Source organism: Suncus etruscus, chromosome 2 (assembly GCF_024139225.1).
Source record: "Suncus etruscus isolate mSunEtr1 chromosome 2, mSunEtr1.pri.cur, whole genome shotgun sequence".
NCBI lineage: Eukaryota > Metazoa > Chordata > Mammalia > Eulipotyphla > Soricidae > Suncus > Suncus etruscus.
The window spans coordinates 53,136,335-53,160,708 of record NC_064849.1 but is presented as its reverse complement, the minus strand read 5'-3'; the positions used below and the strand labels follow the sequence as shown (position 1 = coordinate 53,160,708).

The 24,374-nt window shown below is 36.4% G+C and overlaps 1 protein-coding gene across 3 annotated transcripts in view; it reads right to left on the bottom strand.

Annotated features, from left to right (window-relative positions):
- RALGAPA1 (Ral GTPase activating protein catalytic subunit alpha 1) overlaps positions 1–24,374 on the bottom strand; it is a 225,256-nt gene that overhangs the window by 56,206 nt on the left and 144,676 nt on the right. For all 3 annotated transcript variants that reach the window (XM_049766570.1, XM_049766571.1, XM_049766572.1), the window contains 4 exons: positions 16,581–17,442; positions 14,100–14,171; positions 2,582–2,705; positions 775–930 (listed from right to left, as the gene is read on the bottom strand). In XM_049766570.1, coding sequence (XP_049622527.1) covers positions 775–930; positions 2,582–2,705; positions 14,100–14,171; positions 16,581–17,442 — 1,214 coding nt within the window. The remainder of the gene's footprint in view (positions 1–774; positions 931–2,581; positions 2,706–14,099; positions 14,172–16,580; positions 17,443–24,374) is intronic.

Below are 24,374 nucleotides of genomic sequence, written 5' to 3'. Positions count from 1 at the left end.
CTTCGAATAGAATCAGAAGGAAACGCTGAACAGTGCAGGTGTGGTCCAATCCCCTTCTCCACACCAAACAAATCAAAAGTCAACAGGATACATTAAAATGTACTCTGAGGTATCTCTGTGACCCCTTGGATCACTTGGGGGAGAGGAGGAGACACACCTGGTGACACTCAGGTGCTCCTGGCTATGTGCTCAGAAATTGCTCCTGGCTTGTAGGACCATATGGGGGATCAAACCAAGTTCCATCATAGGCTAGCATGGCAAGGCAGATGCCTGACCGCTTGTGCCACTGCTCCGGCCCCCACATGGATCATTTTTAAATAATGTGACAGTTCTAGCAAAGTAAAGATATAGGTTTTTATAAAATGGAGGCCATTAAAATCATTCTATTATATCTTATAAATTATAGCATAGATTATAGGATATCAAATGATTAGATTTATCTAAGTTAGATTTATCTAACTTTGTAATAAGTTACATTTTATATTTTTACTCTTCATTTATCAGTACAAACATTAAATCTATACATGTGATAAGAAAATTAAAATATAATTTAACCAATCTGAGCATAAACAAGTTTTCTAATTTGTTATATCTTTATCTTCTTAAAGGTAAAGCCTTTTAATCATACCATGAAGAAAAATAAGTTTGTAAATTTATTTCTAAAAATAGTAGGTAGGGCACCCAAATAGTGCTAGATCAGTTAGTTTAAGTATTTTATGCCTCGATTTTCTTCATTACCAGGATTACATAATTATTTTTTCTATTAGCACTTACTTTTTTTGTCAAAGAGTCATCAGAATCAGAAGGCATTCTTGTTGATACATGAAATATCACTTCTACTGTAGAAGTAGCAAAATATGGTGTTGTCAACCCAGTGCTCTTGTTTTTTTGTAGTCCTCCCATGAAACCACAATGATTTGTAAGATTTACCTAAAAGAAATCAAACGTCACATTTATTAACTAAACAAAATTTAAAATGCCACTGAAATGTTTCATATATCTCACTTTACAAAAAGTCTTTTCAAATTATATATCAATTAGTATTTGATCTAAAATTCTTAGCTAGAGTTGCTCCATTGATACATGTTTTTGCTACATAGTGGAGCATTCCTAAAGAGCAGCTGTTAATCAGTAAAGAGATCAACTGCTGTGCATCAGGCATGTTTTATATGACTCCTTGGTGCTGATGGAAAACCATCAAAGCTGCTGGGAAACCCATCGTATCTGTGTCAAAGGGATTTCAGGAGAGAACCAAAACTGTGCTTGGTGCATGTAGGATGCACTGGAGAACTCTTGACTTTGTTCTAATCAGGGAGTTATTCCCTCAGACCCAAAAGGAACTAGTATTTAAAAAGAAAAATTAGTGAGTCAAAATATCTGTCCACTCCAAGAGTTTTGCAATTCAGAAGAGACACCTTCAATAATATTATTGTCTATAAATAAAGTTTTGAAAAATCTATGCATCAAATAGATAAATATAATATAAACTTTTGTTATGTTTGAACTGTTGCAAAACACACAATCCAATACAGTATATTTTCATGAAACTATTTGGGCCAGAGAGAGCTCAAAGGCTGCAGTAGATGGTATGAATGCAGGAGGCCTGAGTTCAATTCCCAGCATCATGTGGGTCATTCAGCAGCATCAGGTATAGCCCCCCAAACCAAAAGATAAAAGAAAAATATCTTAAAAGTTATAGATTTGACTGGTAATATATGTCTATTAACATTAAAAAAAGTCAGCTCAAAATTCAGTTCCTGTAGATACAACCTCAGTTTTTAATGTCAATGTATTAACACAAATCCAATGACAAATTTCTCCCATTTTGACTTATAACTTATAACATGCAAATTTCATAGAGGAATTTTTACAAAAACTGGGTTGCCAGGGTGACATAAAGTCCTGCATCTTTCAATATCCCTTATAGGGCTGGTGTAAGTGGACATGCTAGGTTGAATGAATAATATTTTTTAGAATGTTGGAGCAATACAGAAACTGAATAAATTAATGGTATGCTTTTCTTTTAGAGAGCTGAATAAGAAAGAGAATACATGAAAGTTCTCAAGGCACTAAAAATATTTATATCTTAGGGGGCCGAAGAGATAGCACAGCAGTAGGGCGTTTGCTTTGCAAGCAGCTGACCCAGGACCAACGATGATTTGAATCCTAGTATCACATATGGTCCCCCGTGCCTGCCAGAGTGATTTCTGAGCACAGAGCCAGGGGTAACCCCTGAGCGCCACCAGGTATGGCCCAAAAACCAAAAAAAAAAAAAAACCAAAAAAAAAAAAAAAAAAAAAAAAAAGAAAATATATCATAGTTTAAAGAGCGGTAGTTCAAATGATGCCACCTTTTTGAAAAACAAAATAGCATATTATCTGTTAGAATTAAGATATTATACTATCTTATAAAACCATTTTTAGGGCCCAAATTTTATCTTCATAGATCAGAGGCATGGCAATAATTGTAACAACCCTGATGTTAAATTGTTGTTTCCAACAATGCATCTTAAGGAAGTTAAAAAAGAAAAACTGTTTGCAAACTGAAATATAAGGTTATTTGATATGATTTACAAACATACCTCCCAACCAAGACCAGCTACAAAGTCCTCATATGCTTGACTTCCTCCGATATTGGTGAGAATGGAATGCTTGTCTTCCTGTCCTTCAGCAACATAAAATACTGCAATCTTGTGTGTCTCTCGACTTTAAAACAAAAATGATACAATTCAATTCAACCATTTGTTCATCCAATAACTAAACTCTATGCACAATGTGAAAATTAAAAAATATTATCTATAGTAAAAGATAGAGGGCCAGGAGAAGGGTCAATGGTTGCAGTGACTGCCGGGCAAATGTAAGGCCCTGGGAATTCAATACCCGTGACTGTACACAAGAATAATTCTGTACCCAAAAGTTCTGTTGTCTATAATGCCCTCACTGCAAGTGATTCCTGCCTGCATTGCAGGTCCTGGCAAGCACCCCGCTAAGCGTATAAGGACCATAACCAAGTATATGTGCCACCCCTGTTCATCACAACCTCAAGAGAGAGAAGAAAGTATTTTATTTTCCTAGCTCATTTTCTCTTATTTCTAAAGTTCTCCTATTACCACACTAGAATGCCTAATTCACAACATAGTAATAAGAATCTGAATACAAAGCTCAAAGGCAAGAGAAACTGAGAATAGGGCTTTAGTAAGAAGCATATTACGGGAGGGGTGTGTGTGAAGTAGGGGTGAGATTGAGACAGTGGTGGAAGGAAGCTGACCTCTTCTATAGTGTGTAGTTTTATGTTTTATACATGAAAGCCTGTCAATATCATGGTATTAGTATTGTAAATCAAGGATCTAAAATACAACTTGAAAATTCTAATAGATGAACAAAAATCTAATGTAAGTATGCTGCTGATTATGTTACATCTCCTTCCACATGAACTTGTCTAACACTATAAGAGCCTTCAGGCTGTAATTATTTTATTTTTGCTACTATGCCACTGTATGGTCATGTCAATGTTTGTTTTACCAATTTAAACTGTTCTAGTTATTCATTATTTTAAACAAAGCTGCTATAATAAAGAAGTGATCCCTAAACACAGAGCCAGGAGTAAGTCTTGAGCACCACCTGGTGTGGTCCAAGACCAAAATAAAACAACAAATAACCTTTAGTCAGAAATCCATATTCTCTTGTGCATTTAAGGAAATTGGCAAGTCATGACAGTTAAAAATTAGAAAAAAGGGCCCAGAGAAAAAGCACAGCGGTGTTTGCCTTGCAAGCAGCCGATCCAGGACCTAAGGTGGTTGGTTCGAATCCCGGTGTCCCATATGGTCCCCTGTACCTGCCAACAGCTATTTCTAAGCATACAGCCAGGAGTAACCCCTGAGCAACAACGCCAGGTGTGGCCCAAAAACCAAAAAAAAAAAAAAAAAAAGAAAGAAAAAAGCTACTTTCAATAATACCTATATTCTTTTTTAGAGGTAAACACCTACACCAATTTTTGTTGTATTTGATAAAGTATAAGTAAAATACAGTTTTACTTTTAAGAAGTGAAATATACTCTGTTGAGAGGAATGTCTCAACAGAGCAATTATGTTCTATGCTCTCTTCCAAACAAAGTAACAAGATAAAAATGATTTTAAAACTTCAGTTAGAGGCTCTGATTATTGTACTAAGAATAGATAGCAAATGGAGACACTTTCACTTAAGAAAATCTACTACAATAGGTTAAGAAGTCTTAGAAACTTGAGTCATGTGCTCAAACAAATGAAAGCAGAAATCAAAATTTGTAGCCTCTTAATTGGAAAACTATAATACTCCCCTTTTAATAATAAGAAAACCTAAGAAAAATTCAGGGAATAGAATATTTATGTATCAGTATGAACCAACTAGACTTAATAGACATCCCTAGGACACTACACCCAACATAGTAGAAATATATTATTCTTAAGACACCTGAATCATCTTTCAGACTAAACTATGTTGACTGACCATAAAATAAGGCTCAAACACTTTAAAAGATAGAAAGTACATTTTCTAAAAATAATGGAATAAAACTAGAAAAAAATAGAAGAAAATCACAAACACCACAGTATGCATAACTTATGGATCAAAGAAATATCAACAGAAAATAGAAAATAGAAGCCGGGAGGGTGGCTTAAGATATTTAACACAGGGGCCGGGGTAGTGGCACAAGAAGTAAGGCGTCTTCCTTGCTGGCGCTAGCCTAAGAGAGACTTCGGTTTAATCCCCCGGTGTCCCATATTGTCCCCCAAGCCAGGAGTGATTTCTGAGCACATAGCCAGGAGTAACCCCTGAGCGTCACCCGGTATGCCCCTCCAATAAAAGAGAGATATTTGGGGCCAGGCGGTGGCGCTAAAGGTAAGGTGCGCCTGCCTTGCCTGCGCCAGCCTTGGACGAACTGCGGTTCGATCCCCCGGTGTCCCATATGGTCCCCCAAGCCAGGAGCAACTTCTGAGCGCATAGCCAGGAGTAACCCCTGAGCGTTACCGGGTGTGGCCCAAAAACCAAAAAAAAAAAAAAAAAAAAGAGAGAGAGATATTTAACAGATGCCTTGCATATATGAGATCTTGGGAGAAGAAAGAAAAGGGGTAAAAAGGAAGAAGGGAAGGAAGAGGAGATTGAGAAAGAAGTGGAGAAAGAGGAGGAGAGACAGAGGAGGGAAGAAGAAAAAGGATAAGGAAGTGGAAAAGGAGGAGGAAATGCTAACAACAACAACAACTTGGAGATCAATGGAAATAAAAATATAAAGAAGTAGAAATGGAGTTCAGGTGGTAGAGCAATATGTGAGCTTGACTAATATGTGAGGTATTGGATTTGCACTTGGGTACCAATGATAACACTTGGCATAACAATCGTAATAAAAAGATAGGAGTGAGGGAGGGAAGAAAGGGTGAAAGAGAGAAAGTGAGGATATGGGGAGGGAAGGGAAGAGAAAGGAAAGTAAGGGAAACGTAAGAAAATTAATAGAATCCTAGGTACAGCAGTAGTCACTGAAAAATTAATAGAAATAAATGCCATAATGAAAAAGAACAAAATAATCTCACTGATAACTAAAATTTTCTCCTTAGGAAATTAGAAAAAGAATCACAATCAAGTAGAGTTGTCTAAATACTGCAGGGTTGGCTCAGTATTTTAAATCCTGTTTTGTAATTTATAAGAGAATAAAGAAGGGGGCCGGGCGGTGGCGCTGGAGGTAAGGTGCCTGCGCTAGCCTAGGACGGACCACGGTTCGATCCCCCGGCGTCCCATATGGTCCCCCAAGAAGCCAGGAGCAACTTCTGAGCGCATAGCCAGGAGTAACCCCTGAGCATCACAGGGTGTGGCCCAAAAACCAAAAAAAAAAAAAAAAAAAAAAAAAAAAAAAAAAGAGAATAAAGAGGAAATTAGAAACATCCCTATACTCAGCGGGAGAAAGACATAGAATAGTCTCACTCATTTATGGGTTTTAAGAAAAATTAAGGATATTGTTATAATAATGCCCAGAGACTAATAGAGATGAGGGCCAGAAGGACCAGCTCACAATATGAAGCTCACCACGAAGAGTAGTGAGTGCATTTAGGCAAATAACTACACTAATAACTATCATGACTATCTTAATGCATGAGAGAAGTAAAATGCTTGTTTCGAATACAGGCAGGGGTTGGAAAGGAGAGAAGGGTGACATTGACATTGGTGGGGGAATGTTGAACTGGTGAAGGGGGATGTTCAGTTTATGACTGAAATCCAACTACAATCATGTTTGTAATCATAGTGCTTAAATAAAGATTTTATACATTAAAAAAAAAAAGACCCAGAGACAACAGAGATGAGGGCTGGAAGGACCGGCTCACGATATGAAGCTTACCACAGAGTGGTGAATGCAGTTAGAGAAATAACTACTTTAACAACTATCATGACAATGGTAATGAGTAAGAGAAATATAATGTCTGTTGAATATAGACAGGGTGGGGGGAGGAAGATGATGAGGGGCATTGGTGGTGGGAAGGTTGTACTGGTGAAGGGAATGTTCTTCTTTATAACGGAAACCCAATTGTAAACATGTTTGAATCATGGTGCTTAAATAAAAACAAAATAAAAAAGAAACACCCCTACAAAATCCCAGAAATTATAAAATGACTAATTTAACTCAACATAAGCAGAAGAAAGCTAATTACAAAGACTAGAATGGAAACAAAAAAAATAGAAAAGCAAACCATAGAAAAATCAATGAAAATATATTCCTTTAGATTAAAAAAAATTCAATAGGAAGGCTAAGCATGAAAAGAAGACTCAAAGTATTAAAATCAGGAATAAAAGAAATAGTATCACAATCATGGTAATAGAAATAAAAAGGATTATAAGGAAATAATAGGAACAATTGTAAATCTACAAAGAAAAAAATTCTTAGAACATCTGAGTTGATCGATTACAATATGAGATGAAATTAGATGTTTAATTTGGAAGTAAAATTGTGCTCACTAGCAGTAAAGTGATTTTATACACTGAAAATACCAAGACTGGGTCCGGAGAACAGTGGGTATAGGGCATTTGCCTTGTACTGGTCAAGCTGGGTTCGATCTCTGGTATCCCATATGATCTCCCAAGCCTGCCAGGTGTAACCCCTGAATATTGCTAGGTGTGGCCAAAACACAAAATAAACAAAATACAACAACAACAAAAAAAAACCCAGCAACCAAACAAAAAACCAAGGTATCTACTAAAAATCTATTAGACAACAAACAAGTTCAGTAACAAATAAATCCACTGTATATCTATACAATTAGAGAATACTATTTAAAAACAAAATTAAGGGCCGGAGAGATAGCATGGAGGTAAGGCATTTGACTTGCATGCAGAAGGTCAGTGGTTCGAATCCCGGCATCCCATATGGTCCCCTGAGTCTGCCAGGAGTGATTTCTGAGCATAGAGCCAGGAGTAACCCCTGAGCGCTGCCAGGTGTGACCCAAAGACAAAACAAACCAAACAAAAAACTAAAAACAAAATTAAGATAAAGGTTCCTTTACCCATTATCGTTGGAGTGATAGCACAGAAGGTAGGGCATTTGCCTTGCATGCAGACGACTTGGGTTTCATCCCCGGCATCCTATTTGGTCCCCCAAACATACCAAGAGTGTCCCCTAAGCACTGCCAGTTGTGGACCCCCCACCAAAATGTTTAGATGCTGTTGGGTTTTTTTTCTCAAGATTAGTTGTGGAGCTAGGTAATTTCTATGCAGGAGGGTGGATGTGGATTAGGGCTGGCTGTTGTACCTTCAGGCAGAAAGGGGCAACTGCCCAGACTATTTTGAGAAGGCCCCTGAATTTTCATCCCAGATTTGACCTGGGAGATATAGCTTAAACTGGGGAGATTCAGCAGCATCAAATAATCTCATAAAGAACATGATGCACCCCATAGAGTTCCCCAAGTCCCATCAGTAGTGATCCCAGAGTACAGAGCAGAGAGTAAAACCTGAGCACTGCTGAATGTGGCCACAAAGTGAAATTCCTACTTGCAAAAAAAAACCCTTATTTTTTAAGTCAAAGATATACCAAGATATACTACAATATGGATGACTTTTTAAAACATTGTGCTTTATTTATAAAGCCTGTCAGATCATGTCAGACTAAGCAAATATACTGACACAAAGAAATTGAGTGTTTTTTAAAGCTAGGAAGAAGTGGGCAATGTTTGAGGTAATAGAGAGTGATTGGTAATGGGTAAAGGTGGCTTTTTTGAATGGTCGAAATATTCTAAAATTAGATTGTTGTGATAATAATTACATAATCCTGAGTAAATTAAAGATATTTACTCTTTAAAAGAGTGAAATGTATGTGGTAAATGTGAATTAACATCTCAGTAGAGTTGTTAGGAATTTAATTTGGGATTGAAGAGACAGTACAGTATTTGGGCACATATCTGGCATATGTCTGACCCCAATTAAAACCCAAGGACCACATAACCTCCATGTCCACTCCAGTATTGCCAAGTGCAGCACCTTAGTTGGCATATAATAACAAGGGTGGCCCCAACCTTCTGAATAGTCCCAAAGGAAATAAAACTCCATGTTCTTGCATTGGGGCTCAAGAAATATCAATTAGAATTGATAAAGCAAAACTTATAAAATTGAGAAGAGTTGAACAGAAATGTTCAACCTAATCTTAGATAAATCTAAAAGTTGAGAAGTTGATATGTGTATCATCTAGGGAAATTTTTAATATCAAACTGCAAAAGATAGAAAATCTTTAAATTATCTGCTTCTGATTTTTAGAAGAGTTCAGCTTTAATATTAAATTGGCCCTTATATGTCAATTAAAAATCTCACTTTATATTTAACCACTTCTGCTGCATGTCTGTTTGTAATACTTCTATTAGAGTAATATGTACTACAATTGAATAAATGAGGAAAAGGTATTAGAAAAAAACAAACAGGTGAACTTGCAGCCACAAATATTCTTTAAAAGTAATATGTGCACTGCTGCTAAATGTCAGGCTAATATTGGAAAACATCTAAATCCCTTTATAATGATGATGATGATAATGATATAATCTATTATTCAATAGAAATAACACAAAAAACTTGAGATTTAAAAGTTTAAAATTTGATGGTTCAAAGATCCTGCAGACAGCTTCGTGGTAGCATGCATGCTTTCTAAGCAGAAGGTCGTTATTTGATCCCCAGTACCATCCTAATGGCTTTTCATGTGGCAATGCTGTTTGAGATCTGTGGAGCTGCCACAAAGTATGTGATCTCCAGTATGCTATAATCCAGTGTGTGCAAGCACTGTAACTAAAAAATATGGGATTCCTGGTGAGCACCACAACCAAAAGGCTTGCAAACAGTGCAACCAACTACACACACACACACACACACACACACACACACACACACACACACACACACAACCAAAAGGCTTGCAAACAGTGCAACCAACTACACACACACATACCCACACACACACCTTACCTTGGTGACTTGACACACACCCCTTGGTGACTTTGCACACACACATATTTTTTACTTCATACACACACTCATACACACATATTTTGGTGACTTAATCAAATTGAAAAGGAATCAGTAAATATGAGTCCAAAAATGAAGAAGAATCTATAAATGGCCTAGGCTTAGAGATAAGGTAAATAAGTCCATTTTTCTCCTTTCTCCTATAGGCAAGTAAATCAGCTTTGTTTTCAGGTTTTATGGCTCCAGAGTCTTACTGTCATATAATTATATCAAGCTTGTATTTGGATCTAATATATTAAAAAAAGGAAATTCTTTTATTAAAAATACCTTTGTGGGGCCAGACTGATGATGCAAGCGGTAGGGCCTTTGTCTTGCCCATGCTAGCCTAGGAGGAACAGTGGTTTGATCCCCCAGCATCCTATATGGTCCCCCAAGCCAGGGGCAATTTCTGAGCGCATAGCCAGGAGTAACCCGAGTGTCACTGGGTATGGCCCCAAAACAAACAAATATATATATGTATATGTATGTTGTGTATGTAAATATTTTGGGGGATTACTATGTTGCTCACCCTAATCTGATTAGGTGATTGTGCCCTACCCTAGGGTGTGACCTGGCATTCTGCCTCCACCCTAGGGTAGGACCTGATTCTGCTTCCACCATTGGTTGGTATCTGATCCCACCATGGGGTGGGACCTGACTCTGGAGTATAAGAACAAGGGTCTGTGGAAGGCGGGGGCCTTTTGCTGGCTGGAACTGAATCTGAGTCTTTGGACTTCAGTTTTGTCCATCCGAATAAAGCAAATATTTCCACGAGCCTGATTGTCTGCGAGCTGTTTACCCGCTGTTTCACCTCAGAACCGTGGGCTAGACAGGGTGGCAGACGCGTGCTCCGAGCTGGAAGAAAAGGGCCTCATTCTCCATCCCACCATCAGTCAACCTCTTCAGGGGCTGACCTGCTACATATGTATATATATAAATTCCTTTGAAAAGTTAACAAGAATCATGAGCTCATTTGCTGTCATACACAAAAATCTATACTTTCTCAAGGAAGACATACTTCATGTGTTCAAGTATAGAAGAGAATGGGTTTAGTTTAGTTGGAATCAAGAAGTAGATAGAATAATATAAAGTAATATAAAGAAACTATGAACAGACAAGATTAGCTGGTCTGGCCTGTAGACTAAAGAGGCTGATTTGGGAGAGCTATGAGAGAACAAAATAACATGCAGGAGCATGTTAAATTCATGCATAAGCTGAAAGTAGCTGCACCAGAATACCTGGGTATGGCCAAAACATAACATAGAAAAAACTTGTGTGTTAAAAAACCTGAAGTACTTAACTGACATCCAAATAAATGCGAGTGCTATCAGAAATAGTATAAAATTAGTCCTTAACATCATACATAGGTAAACTCCAAAAACCGTATAGCATTCCTACATAGAAAATGACACTAAGAGAATCTAAAAAGACGTTAACATTTTACAAACATATGAACAGTGAGGCAGCAGGAACAACCAAAGGCAGTGGCCAGAATTTGGATTTAAAAAGCACCAGTTTGAATTGAACTTGAGGTATGTGAACCCAGATGCAGCAGACTGCAGCTTGTGGGTAGTGTTTGGGGAAAAAAAAAGTTTGAATCGAGCTGAGGTGCATGTTTTCTGGTCATAGAACTGTACCGCAACACAATAACAGTACCATACAACAAAATTCACAACAGGAAAACTATGCAGAACCCACAACCCCTTGTGACTGAAGATGCTAGTTCTGGGGACCCAATCAACACCAGCCACCTACATAACATCTCTATTTAGTACCTTAGAGAGGAAATGTTAAGTATGTTCAAAGAACTTAAAGAAACAATGGAATGGATAGCCATAAGACTCACGAGGATATGAGACTTGAAATGAGGAAACTTCAAACAAAATATCAGAACTGAAAAATATTGTAAGTAAAATGAAACTTCACTGGAAAGCCTCACCAGCAGAGTAACAGCATTGAGAAAAGAATCAGAGAACTAGAAGAGGCTAGAAAAAGTCCTGAAAGTAAGTGAACAGATGACAATAAAACATTGGGAGAAACTCAATAGAAACAATAGAAGAATTATTGGGGTCCAGATACAGGAAGAAACTTCCCATGAGAAAACAACAGATAAGGACATCATTGCTGAGAAGTCCCCAGAACTAAAGAGTACATGCTACCACATCCTGGATACCCAAAGAGTATCAACTAAGAGAGATCCAAAGAAAAGCACCTCAAGGCAAATACTAATCACAATGATGAAAGCCATGGACAGGGATAGAATATTTGAAATAGCAAGATCAAAAGGGAAAGAGGCACCCTTAAATGTTACAGCTGATTTATCACAAGCAATTCTCATGGCCCAAAGGCAGTGGTGTGATATAGTGACAAGATTCAATGAAATGAATGCTATGCTAAGGATAATTCACCCAACCAAACTTTCATTCAGGTTTGAAGGAAAGATGCACAACTTCATGGATAAACAACAGCTCAGAAACTTTACAGATTAACAACCAACTTTAAAAGAAGAACTAAAGGGGCCGGGTAGGTGGCGCTGGAGGTAAGGTGTCTGCCTTGCAAGCGCTAGCCAAGGAAGGACCGTGGCGGTTCGATCCCCCGGCGTCCCATATGGTCCCCCCAAGCCAGGGGCGATTTCTGAGCACATAGCCAGGAGTAACCCTTGAGCGTCAAATGGGTGTGGCCCAAAAAAAAAAAAAAAAAAAAAAAAAAAGAAGAACTAAAGGGTATATTTTAAGGCAAGGGAGACCCAACAAAATAACTTCTATGAAGCTAATATCACCCTGCTACAAAAAGCAGGCAGATACCATGAGAGTGAGAAAGAGAGACAGAGACAGAGAGAACATATTACAAATTATAGGCCAATATTTTTGATGAACACAGATGCAATGATCATCAACAAAATTCTAGCAAATAGAATCCAATAGCTCATCAAGAAGGTCAGACACCCCAAGTAGGATTCATCCAGACATAAAAGGATGGTCTAACACATGTAAATCAATCAACATAATACACATATCAACCAAAAGAAAAATAAAAAATCATCTGATCATGTCAATAGATGCAGAGACGTTTGACAAGGTCCAACACCCATTCACAGTAAAAACTCAACAAGATGGGAATTCAAAGAACTTTCCTCAATATTGTCAAATCTATTTATCACAAACCCATTGCAAACATCATACTCAATGGCGAAAAACTAAAAGCCTTCCACTAAGATATGGCACAAGGCAAAGTTGCCCTCTCTCGCCACTTCTATTCAATATAGTATTGGAAGTACTAATTGCCATAACAATTAGGCAAGAAAAAGACATTAAGGGAAGACATTGGAAAGGAAGAAGTGAAGCGCTCATTGTTTACAGGTGACATGATACAGTATCTAGAAAATCCTAAGGACTCCACAAAAAAGCTTCTGAAACAATAAACTTGTCTAGTAACGTGGCAAGCTACAAAGTTAGTAAGCAAAAAAACCATGGCTTTTTAATACACAAATAAAGAAAGAGAGAAAAAGATATTAAAAATCAATCCCTTCACAATTATGCCTCAGATAATCAAGTCCTTGGAGGTCAAGTAAACTTAAGAGGTGAAGAAACTATACAAAGAAAACTAACAAACACTGATTCAAGAAATACAAGAGAACATATGGAAATGGAAACATATACGTGGATTGGGAGGATTAACATCATTAAAATGGCAATACTCCCCCCAAACCATTGTACAGATTGAATGCAATCCCTCTAAGGATGCCCATGACATATTTCCAAGAAGTGGATCACAAATTCCTGAAATTCATTTGGAACAATAAACATCCTTGAATAGCAAGAGCAATCCTTGGTAAAAAGAAAAGGGAAGGCATCACTTTTCTCAACTTTAAATTGTACTATAAAGCAATAGTCATTAAAACAGCATGGTACTGGAACAAAGACAGACCCTGACTTCTACTCAGCCATATATTTTTAAAAAATGAAATCCTGCTATTAGCAACAATCTGAAAAGATCTAGAGAAATCCACTCAGTCTGAGAAAGATAAAGATCATTATCATTTTCCTCATGTCATATACAGTGAAAATCAATAAAAATAAACTTTTAAGATCAATTAGGGGTTAGTAAAAGAAAGGGAGAAATATGGGGTAGTTAATTGGAAAAAATTATCAATTTGCATATCAAATTACAGAACTGAACTTTTAATGGTTGAGAGTTCATTTTTAGTGCTGCAGGCTGAAATTTATATTAACATTATAAATGCAATATTACTTCAATTTAACACAAAACCAAGTACAAGGAATTTATCAGTATGGGAAATCCAAATAACATTTTATGAGTTCAATTAGATTTCTCTAATTTCTATCATTCAAAACAATCTAATTTAATAAAATTCTCTAATTTCTCTAATTCTGAAATGTATAAAAATATACACAATTCAAATATACTGAACATTTTAAGAAATTCTCCTTTTCTTAAAAATGTTTATTATTTCTAAGATATAATAAATAAATGAGAATTTCTGCTCAGAAAGTTATGGCTCAATAATAAAACATTTTCCCCTTAGAAACAGAGAACTTGATAGTTGCTAGCTATAAACTTGAAGATTTTTCAACAACTTACCACTGTCTTGAGTCCAAGTTCCTAAGTTCTCTAAGTAGCTTTTCATTTTTCTTCAGGAGATGAAAGCTCCTCCTAAACAGAGAGATTTATAAACATTTTCATCACCTTTGCAGAGAATGACATGACAGTCCCGGAAATACTTTCCACTCTATGCATGCAACTCTTACACTTTTCTTGCCTTTTCATACTTCTAATACAAAGGAGAACAGACCCTAAAAAAAAAATGTAAAAAATAGACGTCATTATACCCAGGCCCTGCTGTATTTTTGCTGGTGGAATATTGTCTATTGGCCAGGTCAGATTTTCCTTGCAGATGTTATTAGCTTCCCAAATTCATATCCAGAAAACGGGTAAAATTATTTGTTAGTTTCTTAGTGGTCTTCTCAAATTTGATCCTCTTGAGAAATAAAATATTTGCAAAACCCAAATGAATGCCAAAAAGCATAGATAATCTAGGTGAAAAATTGTTTTCTACTTTGTTTTATATTTTTGTTTTTATTATAGTTACCACACTATGATGCAATGTGTAAATTGCATGCTTCTACAGGTGCTAAGTATGTACAGATAAGAAACAATGTTTGCTGTATTCAAATGCAATCTCTGATCTTTAAGTAAATATGTATCACTGCACAAGAAAGAGAGCAGAACACATATCTGAGTAGCAAAGCCTGTCTAGGGCACAGCATACAGCAACTGTTCCTTATTCAACTGGCCTTCCAGTGAAGTAGAGGACACTTCTAATAAATGTGAGGGTTTATCAAGAAAGATTATAAAAACAAGATAGGCAAGCAAAACCCCATTTCAATACTTCAGATGCAAATCTGAGTTACCAGTTACTTGCCCACTGATATCTGAGCACCCCTACTGCTATAAACTGAACAAAATTAGTAAATTTTTGTTCACTAATTATATTTTCTTTATTAATCACAAAAAAGTGAATGCTTGTTTTATTTCCTGACAACCTTCAGTCTTAGAAACTTATACAATAAATGTATATAATACTTTACGTTGGGATGAAAATTTAGTATTTTATGCATTATCTAATTCTGACCGATACTGCATTAGGAATTATTTCTTAGGTTGGCAGACAATCAACTCGAAGTGATTTTAACCTAAGTGCACTTAGGTAAGCCTAATATCTTTTTCATTTAACTCCTACATTTCTAGAATACCTGTGTTTAATGTTCTGAATAATAGGGGTGACAGGAACATCTTACATAGAATTCCTAAATCCCCTGGAAAACAGGATGTTTTTCATTCTAAGGATACACTATTGGTGGTTTCCTGGATGCTAAGGAATTGAGATAGGGCTGTTCACCCAAAAAAGCAAGCTATGAATAGAAACTTAGAACTATTAGTCCAACATCCATCCTCAGGGAAGGGAAGAAGGTTGAAGATTAGGTTCATCATCTATCATGCTGCCATGATAAAGTTTCCACAAATCTCAAATATAAATTAAGAGAGCTTCCAGGTTGATGAACACCTTCAGCCTGCTAGGAAGGTTGGATGCCCCAATTCCATAGGGACAGGAACTACACCGCTCAGTCAACACCTTTTCATTTGGCTATTTAACTTAATGGTATCCTTTACACCATAACTATCCTTTATATTGAAATAGCAAAAGTTAATTAATGCTTTTAGTGAGCATATAAATATCAAACCCAAGGACAGGGTGCGGGAACCCCCTGCTGACCAAAATATGAATGGTTTGTACTTGCAACTGGGGTTGGATGCTGGAGACAGTCTGATGAGAAAGTGAGCCTTTAACATATGTGCACAAACTACAGATAGTGTTAAGTTACTACGTAGAAAACCCACATATTTGGTGTCATAAGAGTAATAAGAATGGTCTTTGCTATTTGTTTATGATACGTTGGGGGGGAAAGGATTTTTTCAAGTACAGAACTAATTTAAAAGTTTTACTAGTCATTCTGAAAATGTCAATCATTATTTTTTTTTATTTGCCAAAATCCTAAATGATTTAGTGGTCTGTATAAACAAACACAAAATATACACATACACACACACACACACACACACACACACACACACACACACACACACACAAACCTGCTCAGTAATCAAAAAACTTGTACATAAAACTAATGAGAAAATAGAGATGAAAACATTTCATCAGAAGATGAGTAAACCCTTAGGGTTAGGAGATAGCACAAACTTTGTACATACCTGACCCCACTTTGATACCGGACTGTACAACCCTCCCAACCTTACCTACGTGTAATCTAGTAGGCCTAACACTGCCAGAGGTAAGTGACAATGTCCAGCATCATAGAGCTGGAGCAGCACCACACGCTCAAGTCCTATCTGTGAGCCGACTTGTTAAATTGGCTGACTATTTCTAGAAGTGGCCCCAGAACACACAAACACAGCTTGAAAGTCAGTGCACTGTCCCCACCTCACCTTACCATAACCCCCACATAAAGATGAGTAACACTAATATTGTTTTTCCTTTCCTCTTACCTTTTATCCCAGGAATTCATTCCCAATATACTAAGCAGCAATCTGCAATAATAAAATGCTGATTGGGGCTTTTGAGGTGTTGGTTCATCCTGTTCCACAGCTTTCATGTTTAAGTCATTAAAATGTTTCTCAACAAATTCTTTTTCCTCTGTATGTTGCTTAAGAATAGCATTAATAACATCATTTTCCTGTTTTTCTGATATGCACACAGGTTGTGGGGCAGGAATATTAAGTGATATACCAGTTCTCTGTAAGCATTCAGGGCTAGTTATACCTAAATACTGCAAAAGCTCATCAAGAACATCTTCTTCATCTCTTATTGTATCCCAAGTTGGTACAGTTTCTCTAAATCGTCTTTTAAACTGGAGGGGAATTCCATCTTTTACTGCTATATCTTCTAAGCATTCATTAGATGTTGGTGGCTCTTCAGGCTTCTCTTGGCAGGCCAATGAAAGTATGAAAGATGTAGGTTCTGACAAGCCACTTACAGGTGGTCCATACAAGATGGCAGAATCCCATGAATATTTTCCAGACAGATCACGAACTATGATTCTGACATTTGAATTGGCTGATGTTAGACCAGCAGATAATCCTCCTCCAGGCATATTATCTTCTGATCTAATCTGGATACAGGACACTAAGGTGGTATTGTTCAACACAAAAAATTGGATATTTGGACTCTCAAAGAGTTCAGGAGAAAGTTCATTACTTTCACTGTAATGATTGTCATGATTTTCACACACCTGACTGGTCAACATAGCAGGACCACCACTCATTGGATAATGGCCCAAGTGATTTACTAGATGTGTAATAACAGTGCGGGCAGCTATAGAGATCAATCCTTGTTGCATCTGAGTTTTCACTAGAAATAAAAAGTACAAGTGAACAGGAATGTGTCAGCTTTCTCAAAAGTCACATAACAATGAAAGAGACAACAAATGATGATTCATTACATTATCAAAACCACTCTCAAATATTTTAGCAAGTACTCATACTTCTAATTTAGATTCTGTACTATAGGAGTGAGGAATAACAAAGGAGAACAGTTCATAAAGGTTTTATTTTATATAAAGATCTTTTTGAAAATGTGATTTATGAATTCAAAATTTAAAGTAAAGCCTGTAAATATAGATCATGGATTAAAAGAACATGAAACAAAAAAACATAAGCCATTCATTTGAAAGTTCTGAACATACAGAATTACATGAAATCCAAATGATAAATTTATCTTTTGGGAAGATTCAAAAAAACTTTAATGCAATATAATTCTCATTTTTACAATAATATAAATGAATCCAAGAGCATGATCTTTCTCTAAATGTACAGTTAAGGTTGACTTGAACAGCACAGCCAGTGTATGTTACGGAAACATTATTTTAAATGAAAAATATTTTACAGGCCTGCTTAATTTTTTAATTTTCTAAGGTATTCTAAGGTAAGACCATGAGTCAACATGGTCTAGTGTAAATTTTATCTAAGAACTTTTACATTCTTAAGCACAAAATAGAAAGTAAATAAATAATATAAGCATATGTTTAACTTATAAAACACTCATAAAAAATAAAAACACTCAAAGGTGGGCTGAGGAGTGAGTATAGTGCATACTATAGGAGATGTGATGTGATTTCCGGCATCTCCTAGTCTCCTAAAGATGAAGAAGTAGACCCCTGAATACCAAAGCTGGGAGTAGCTTTTGAGCACTGTGAGGAATGACACAAAAGCCAAACCAAACCAAACAAACACAATTCAAAATAAAGAGTCAGAAGAAAGAACTCAAAGAACACAGTAGTAAAAAGAACTAGAAAGGCAAAGTGCCTAATGTAAGGATCTGAAGGAGGGAAAGAGAAGAGGTGAGAAGACAATGGGGAAACACAGAACAATGAGGGAAAGTGTGGAAACAAGAACTGTTGATCCCTCTGACCAAAGACTGCTAGGGAGAGTCTATGTAGGGCAGATATAGAAACCAGTGCTAGAATACATGGCCCCTGGAAGTGGGGCAATCTGGTGACAGCTTGATATATTTTATCTAGAAGGTAGGACAGTTGACAATTGACATGGGCAAAGAAAATCCATATTTAGATACATGTGTATGTTTATAGTTTCTTAATTATAGACACAATTACAGAGTGGCTATGCTGCAATACTATATCACAAGCATAAAGTGATCTTACCTGAATATCAGTCATATTCTAAAATGCAATCACTTGGGAATATTATAACATACATGCCAGAACAGATTTTAAAATGTTCTGGTGATCAAAATATTATCGACATGAAATAAATTCTCTAATTTTAAGTGGACAGTATGTTATAAATTTTGACAATTCTATAGAACTGTGTGACCATTAACAACCAATATCTACTAAGATTACCACATCAAAAAAGCATAAATTGTATTCTTTAACCCAATAATTCAACTTCAAGAAATAAGTCTAGTAGGAAACTTTACATTCATGCATTGAGGGTATGAGAATATAACTTAATTCTAAGGGGGAAAAAGTACCCATTTGAGAAGATACATGCAAAACTATGTTTACCATAGAGCTATTTACTATAATAATCATGATCTGGTAGAACTCAATTGTCCAGCAACAGATAAGTAGATTTAAAAAAAATTAAAGAGGGGCAGGAGTAATAGCACAGCAGGTAGGGCATTCACCTTGTGGCTGACACGGGTTCTATCCTTGGCAGCCATAGAGTCTCCCGAGACTGCCAAGAATGATTCCTGAGCGCAGAGCCATAAGTAACCCCTGAGCGCTAACAACAACATCAGCAACAACAAGTTAAAGAAATTCTTTTCATTTCTGTTCAGAAAGTGAAGGTTCAAGTAGGAGTTAAAGGTTTGTCTACAGAAGATGATTTCACACCAGGACTGGTCCTTCGCTTCCTAGATCAGTGCTATTTTTGTCATTACCACAAGTTTAATGTCCAAATCGATCCCTCTTGTTCAGCGTGCAATTCTTTTGGCAAATCACCATAACAAAAGAAATACTGAATTTAAAAAATGTTTCTGTGTATAGTAACTTTAAGTATCATTTAGCAAGCATTACTAAATAAGTGACCAAGATCAATGAAAAAAACTCATTAAGACTAAGTCCATTTTTAAAAATTGGGGGGGGGGGCATACCCGTTTGACGTTGAAAGGTTACTCCTGACTATGTGCTCAGAAATCATTCCTGGCATGTGGGAACAATACGGGACACCAGGGGATAGAACTTCAGTCCATCCTAGGCTAGTGCTTGCAAGATAGTCTTACCTCTAGCACCGGCCCCAAGACTAAGTCCATTTTAAACTATAATAAAATTATAATGGAAGATTAAAGAAAATCTGATATTAAAAATATCTTGTTTTGTATTTGTTCCCCGTCTTGGGAGGAGAGGAGCTTTTTGAAGGCCAGGTGCACAGTCTGGCCAAAGTGATCCAGAATGGGATGGTTAGGTATGTCGCCACATGCTTGGGGCTCAATGGTCCCTTGAGCACTAGGGTGACCTAGTAGTGCTGGAGGGACCATGAAGTACCAGGGATGCAAGGCATGTGATCTATTACTTTGGGCTATCCTCTTAACTGCTCCCCACTCTTCTCCTTTCTTCCTTTTAGGTGACAAACTGAAGTAGGTAACTCATTTTAAGCAGTAAAAAAATTTTCTTTTCTTTTGCAGAACGTGTTTGAAGAGGATAAAAGTGTAATTGATCTCTGTTTCTAAACAGACAAAAAAGTTCTTTGTTTTTTGGCTTATTCTATAGTTATGGACAAATCACTGAAAATTTCTTAAACTCCATTTGTTTTCTAAGAGGCTTTTTGTAAAGAAAAATTGAAAATTCAGATATAACTGGATATCAGATAAACAATATAAGTCATTCCACTTTGAGAGAAATGTAGGTTTTATGAGGTCCTTTTTCAACTCGATTCAAATAATTGCAAAAATAAGTTATATTTCTTCCTAAGTTCAGATACCAGTTTATCTCTTACTAAAGGGAGTAGAAATGCAGTTCATATAAGCTTGTTCACAATCTGCTATTAACAATATAATTTAAGTATAAATGCTGAGAATATATAAAAAAATTCAGATTGCATGTTTAGTTAAAATAAATTTTTCCTAAACTGATTCTCTAAATTCAGAATATTAGGAAAGTATAAAAATATTGTTAATTGTGCAGTTAAGTTTATTTTTAGCTATAACCTAAAGAAGAATGTATTCTCTTCTCTAGAGCTCCTTAAATATAAAGAAAATATAGAAAATTCTCTAATTTGAAAATTCAAAATTAAATTAGAAAGAAAGCTTTATGAGAAAACATAAAATGAAGATATCAATGCTTCTAAGGCTTTGTGTAACTAGCATTCATTTAAATAAGTCTATTCAAGGTTGTCTTTTCAGGTTGTCAGATTAAACAAACCCTACAGCATTTGCAGCAAACCCATAATTACAGATTATTATGTCATACAAAAGAGCAAGACATTAAAAAGCTGCTGCAATTCATTGCACTGTAATAGAACATGCAAAGGAAGTTAATTTTGGCAAATGCTTTAAATATTAGCTTTGCATAATATGTATAGGTGAAACTATAATTAGGACAGAATGAATCCTTTGGAGACTCCTTTCACTCTGACCCTGCAAATGATGACTTTTTGCTAATAAGACTACTGCCATTTGACAAAAAGCCAACTTCACTACCTTGCTTTATTCTTTAGCAAATTTAATAATTATAGTTACTCCTGCCAATAGTTCTCAAATCAGACTTGTTCAATTCAATACTGAGCTTATTAGAGACAATCTATGTTTAGAAATCTTTGGCCAAAAAAGTACTTGAAGATGATGAAGCATGCCTGAGACAAGGGCACAATGATTAGCCATTTTTATTACACTGAAAAACAAAAACAAAAACAAAAACAGAGCATGTAGTCACTACAAACCACAAAATCACCTGCTGTCATCTCACATCTGTTCAAATAAGGTTCTGCATTAATATGGTCCTTAATACTTTGAAGAATGTCCAAAAGGAACAACTTAATATGTTTAGAGAACAGTATCAATAAGAAAGCTCATCAATTTAGATAAAATCTCACCTATTATCTTCTGCTTTGCTTCTTTCACAGTAACTGATAATGGTTCAATGAATTTTGCATGTATTAGAACTTTACCTAGTTAGTTAGTACTTTATTGAATCAAACTATATCCTTTATACTTTAAAAAATACAAAAAGAAAACTTTTTATTTATCTTTGTTTTTAAGTAAACAAACAGGATTTTACTATGCCAAAGATAAAAATCATAAGTCACACTGGGAGTGATCACAGAACAGACCCATTTCTCAATATAGTTACCTATGGCACAGCATACTATATTCCCTTACATATTTCTGACCTAAAACTTACCTTGTATATTTCTATTCACTTGATGTTTTTGGTCTAGAAAAATTATTACCACTTTGTAGCTAACTCAAGTTCCTAGTCCTATTTCCTTGATGTAACTATATTTTTTCACTTGTATATTATATGTCATCAACTCATTATTATGAACACATCCCAAGCATTTTATTAATTTTTAACATTTCAACCTTTAAAAAAATACAAACTGTACTTAATAGTTTACTCTTTGACCACACCTCCCTAGTAAAGTGTTCTGCTCATTTTCTCTTGTAAAACTCTTAGAAAGATTTAGGGGGGCAGAGTAATAGCACAGTAGTAGGGTGTTTGCCTTGCATGCAGTTGACCAGGGATGGACCCAGGTTTGATCCTCTGACATCCCATATGGTCCCCGAGCCTGCCAAGAACAATTTCTAAGTGCAGAGTCAGGAGTAACCCCGGAACACCATCAGGTGTGGTCCAAAAACCAAAAACAAAAACCTCTTAAGACAGATTTTGTATAGGAGAGAAGTAGATTGATTCCAGGTATGGGGCTGGAGTCAAAGTACAGAGGGTAAAGATCATACCATATGAGTCCTTTGTACTCCACCAAGAGGGATTCTTAAGTGCAGAATCAGGAGTAACCTTGAGCATCACTGGGTCCATCTATCTTCCCCTCCACTGTCTCCCCCGAAAAGATCCCAGGCTCTTACCTTGTTATAGTTCTTTTAGAAATATCGAATATGTTTGGTCTCTTCATAAAAATTTTAAAGTGCATTTTTATTTAATTAAAGCACAATGATTCACAGTTACTAATAGTTGATTTTAGACATATCATATTTCACAACCAATCCCACCACCTCTGTCAACTCCCTCCACCAGTCTTTATACTCCATCATTCCCCAGGCCGCCTCCAAACACCCATCTTCATAAAATTTAAGTGAAGAGTTTTATCACTGAAATACTTGTTTTAAAAACCACTGGTGGGCAAAACATTTGCCTGTCACACAGTAAAGTTGGGTTGGATTCCTAGCACCACAGATAGTCCCCTAAGCCCACCAGGAATAAATCCTGAGCACAGAGCTAGGAGTATGCCCTGAGCATTGCTGGGTGTAGCCCAACAACAACAAAACAAAACCCCAAAAACAAAACCATTGTTCTTAACAGAGTGATGCTCAAAGTGGATCTCAACCTTGACTGCAAACTAAACACTTTTTAAGACCAGCAATGTCAAATCAATGTATATGGATGGAACCAGAATGCCAACTTTATAAAAAAAATTATCAATAAGCAATTCAGGTACCAACTACATCTCTTTCTGACTCACCATATCACTATGCTTTCTTCTTATTTATTAACCACAACCTACCACAACCTTGCCAAACCCAGGGAAAACTTAACAAGCTAACCTGTACACCTAAGAGTCTGACAGCCATAGATCACTTGTACTTCTTCCACTCCTGACTTACTAATGCTGTTGTTGACTGGTATAACCAAAGCTGGCAATTCCATGTTCAATAACTTGTCAATTCTCTTAATTTAAATTCATCGAACTCTCCTGTTTGGTCTTCTTAGAAAAGGGATAATATTAGCAACTATACCTTCCAGCTCATCTTCTCAGGCACTTTAGTCTATTAATGATTCCCTTCCTACCTTCATTCTCAGCTAATTAGGTTCAATTCACTTCACATTTAAAACTGCTTTGCCCAGAATAATCCTTTGCCCTGCTTTACCACTCTATTAGTTTAGTTTAGTACTTTTGCTTTGTTTTGGGGACACACCTGGCAGGGCTCAGAGGCTACTCCTGGCTCTGTGCTCAGAAATTAATCCTCGCAGGCTTAAGGGAACCATACAGAATGCCAGGGATCGAACCTGCGTTGGCACATGCAAAAGCAAACACCCTATCAGTGGTGCTCTGACCTGTTAGCATTTTTAAACAATTCAATCTTCTTTAAAGAGAACTTTCCACAGAAGCCTCTAATTCCTTAACTCCTATTTGTTCTTCAACATACAGTCATCTACTTGGTCTCCTGCTTTTCTGCTGAAACTAACAGGTACATACATGTTGGTCTTACTGAATTTGATCTCCCTAGCACTTAATACTGTTGGCCAGTTTTTTTTTTTTTACTTCTCTTTTCTGAGAAATTATTCTTTCCTGTTTCCACTGTCTTTGCTATTTTTTCTTCATAAAACACAAACATATTCTTGTGTACAAAAGTATAATTCCTAAAAAATGGTGTCTCTGGTAAGATTTAGAGCTATATACACACAACATACATTGGATGTTTTTGAGTGAATATTCAGTAGGTATCCCAATTAAACCACTTCCAACTATTGCCCTACTCATTTCACACTTTTGAGTTTGGGAAAACATAATTTCAGCAACTTTGTGTTGTCAGAGTCTCACAATTCCTCTCCTCTATTGAGCAAACTTTTTCTGTATTAGGACAGA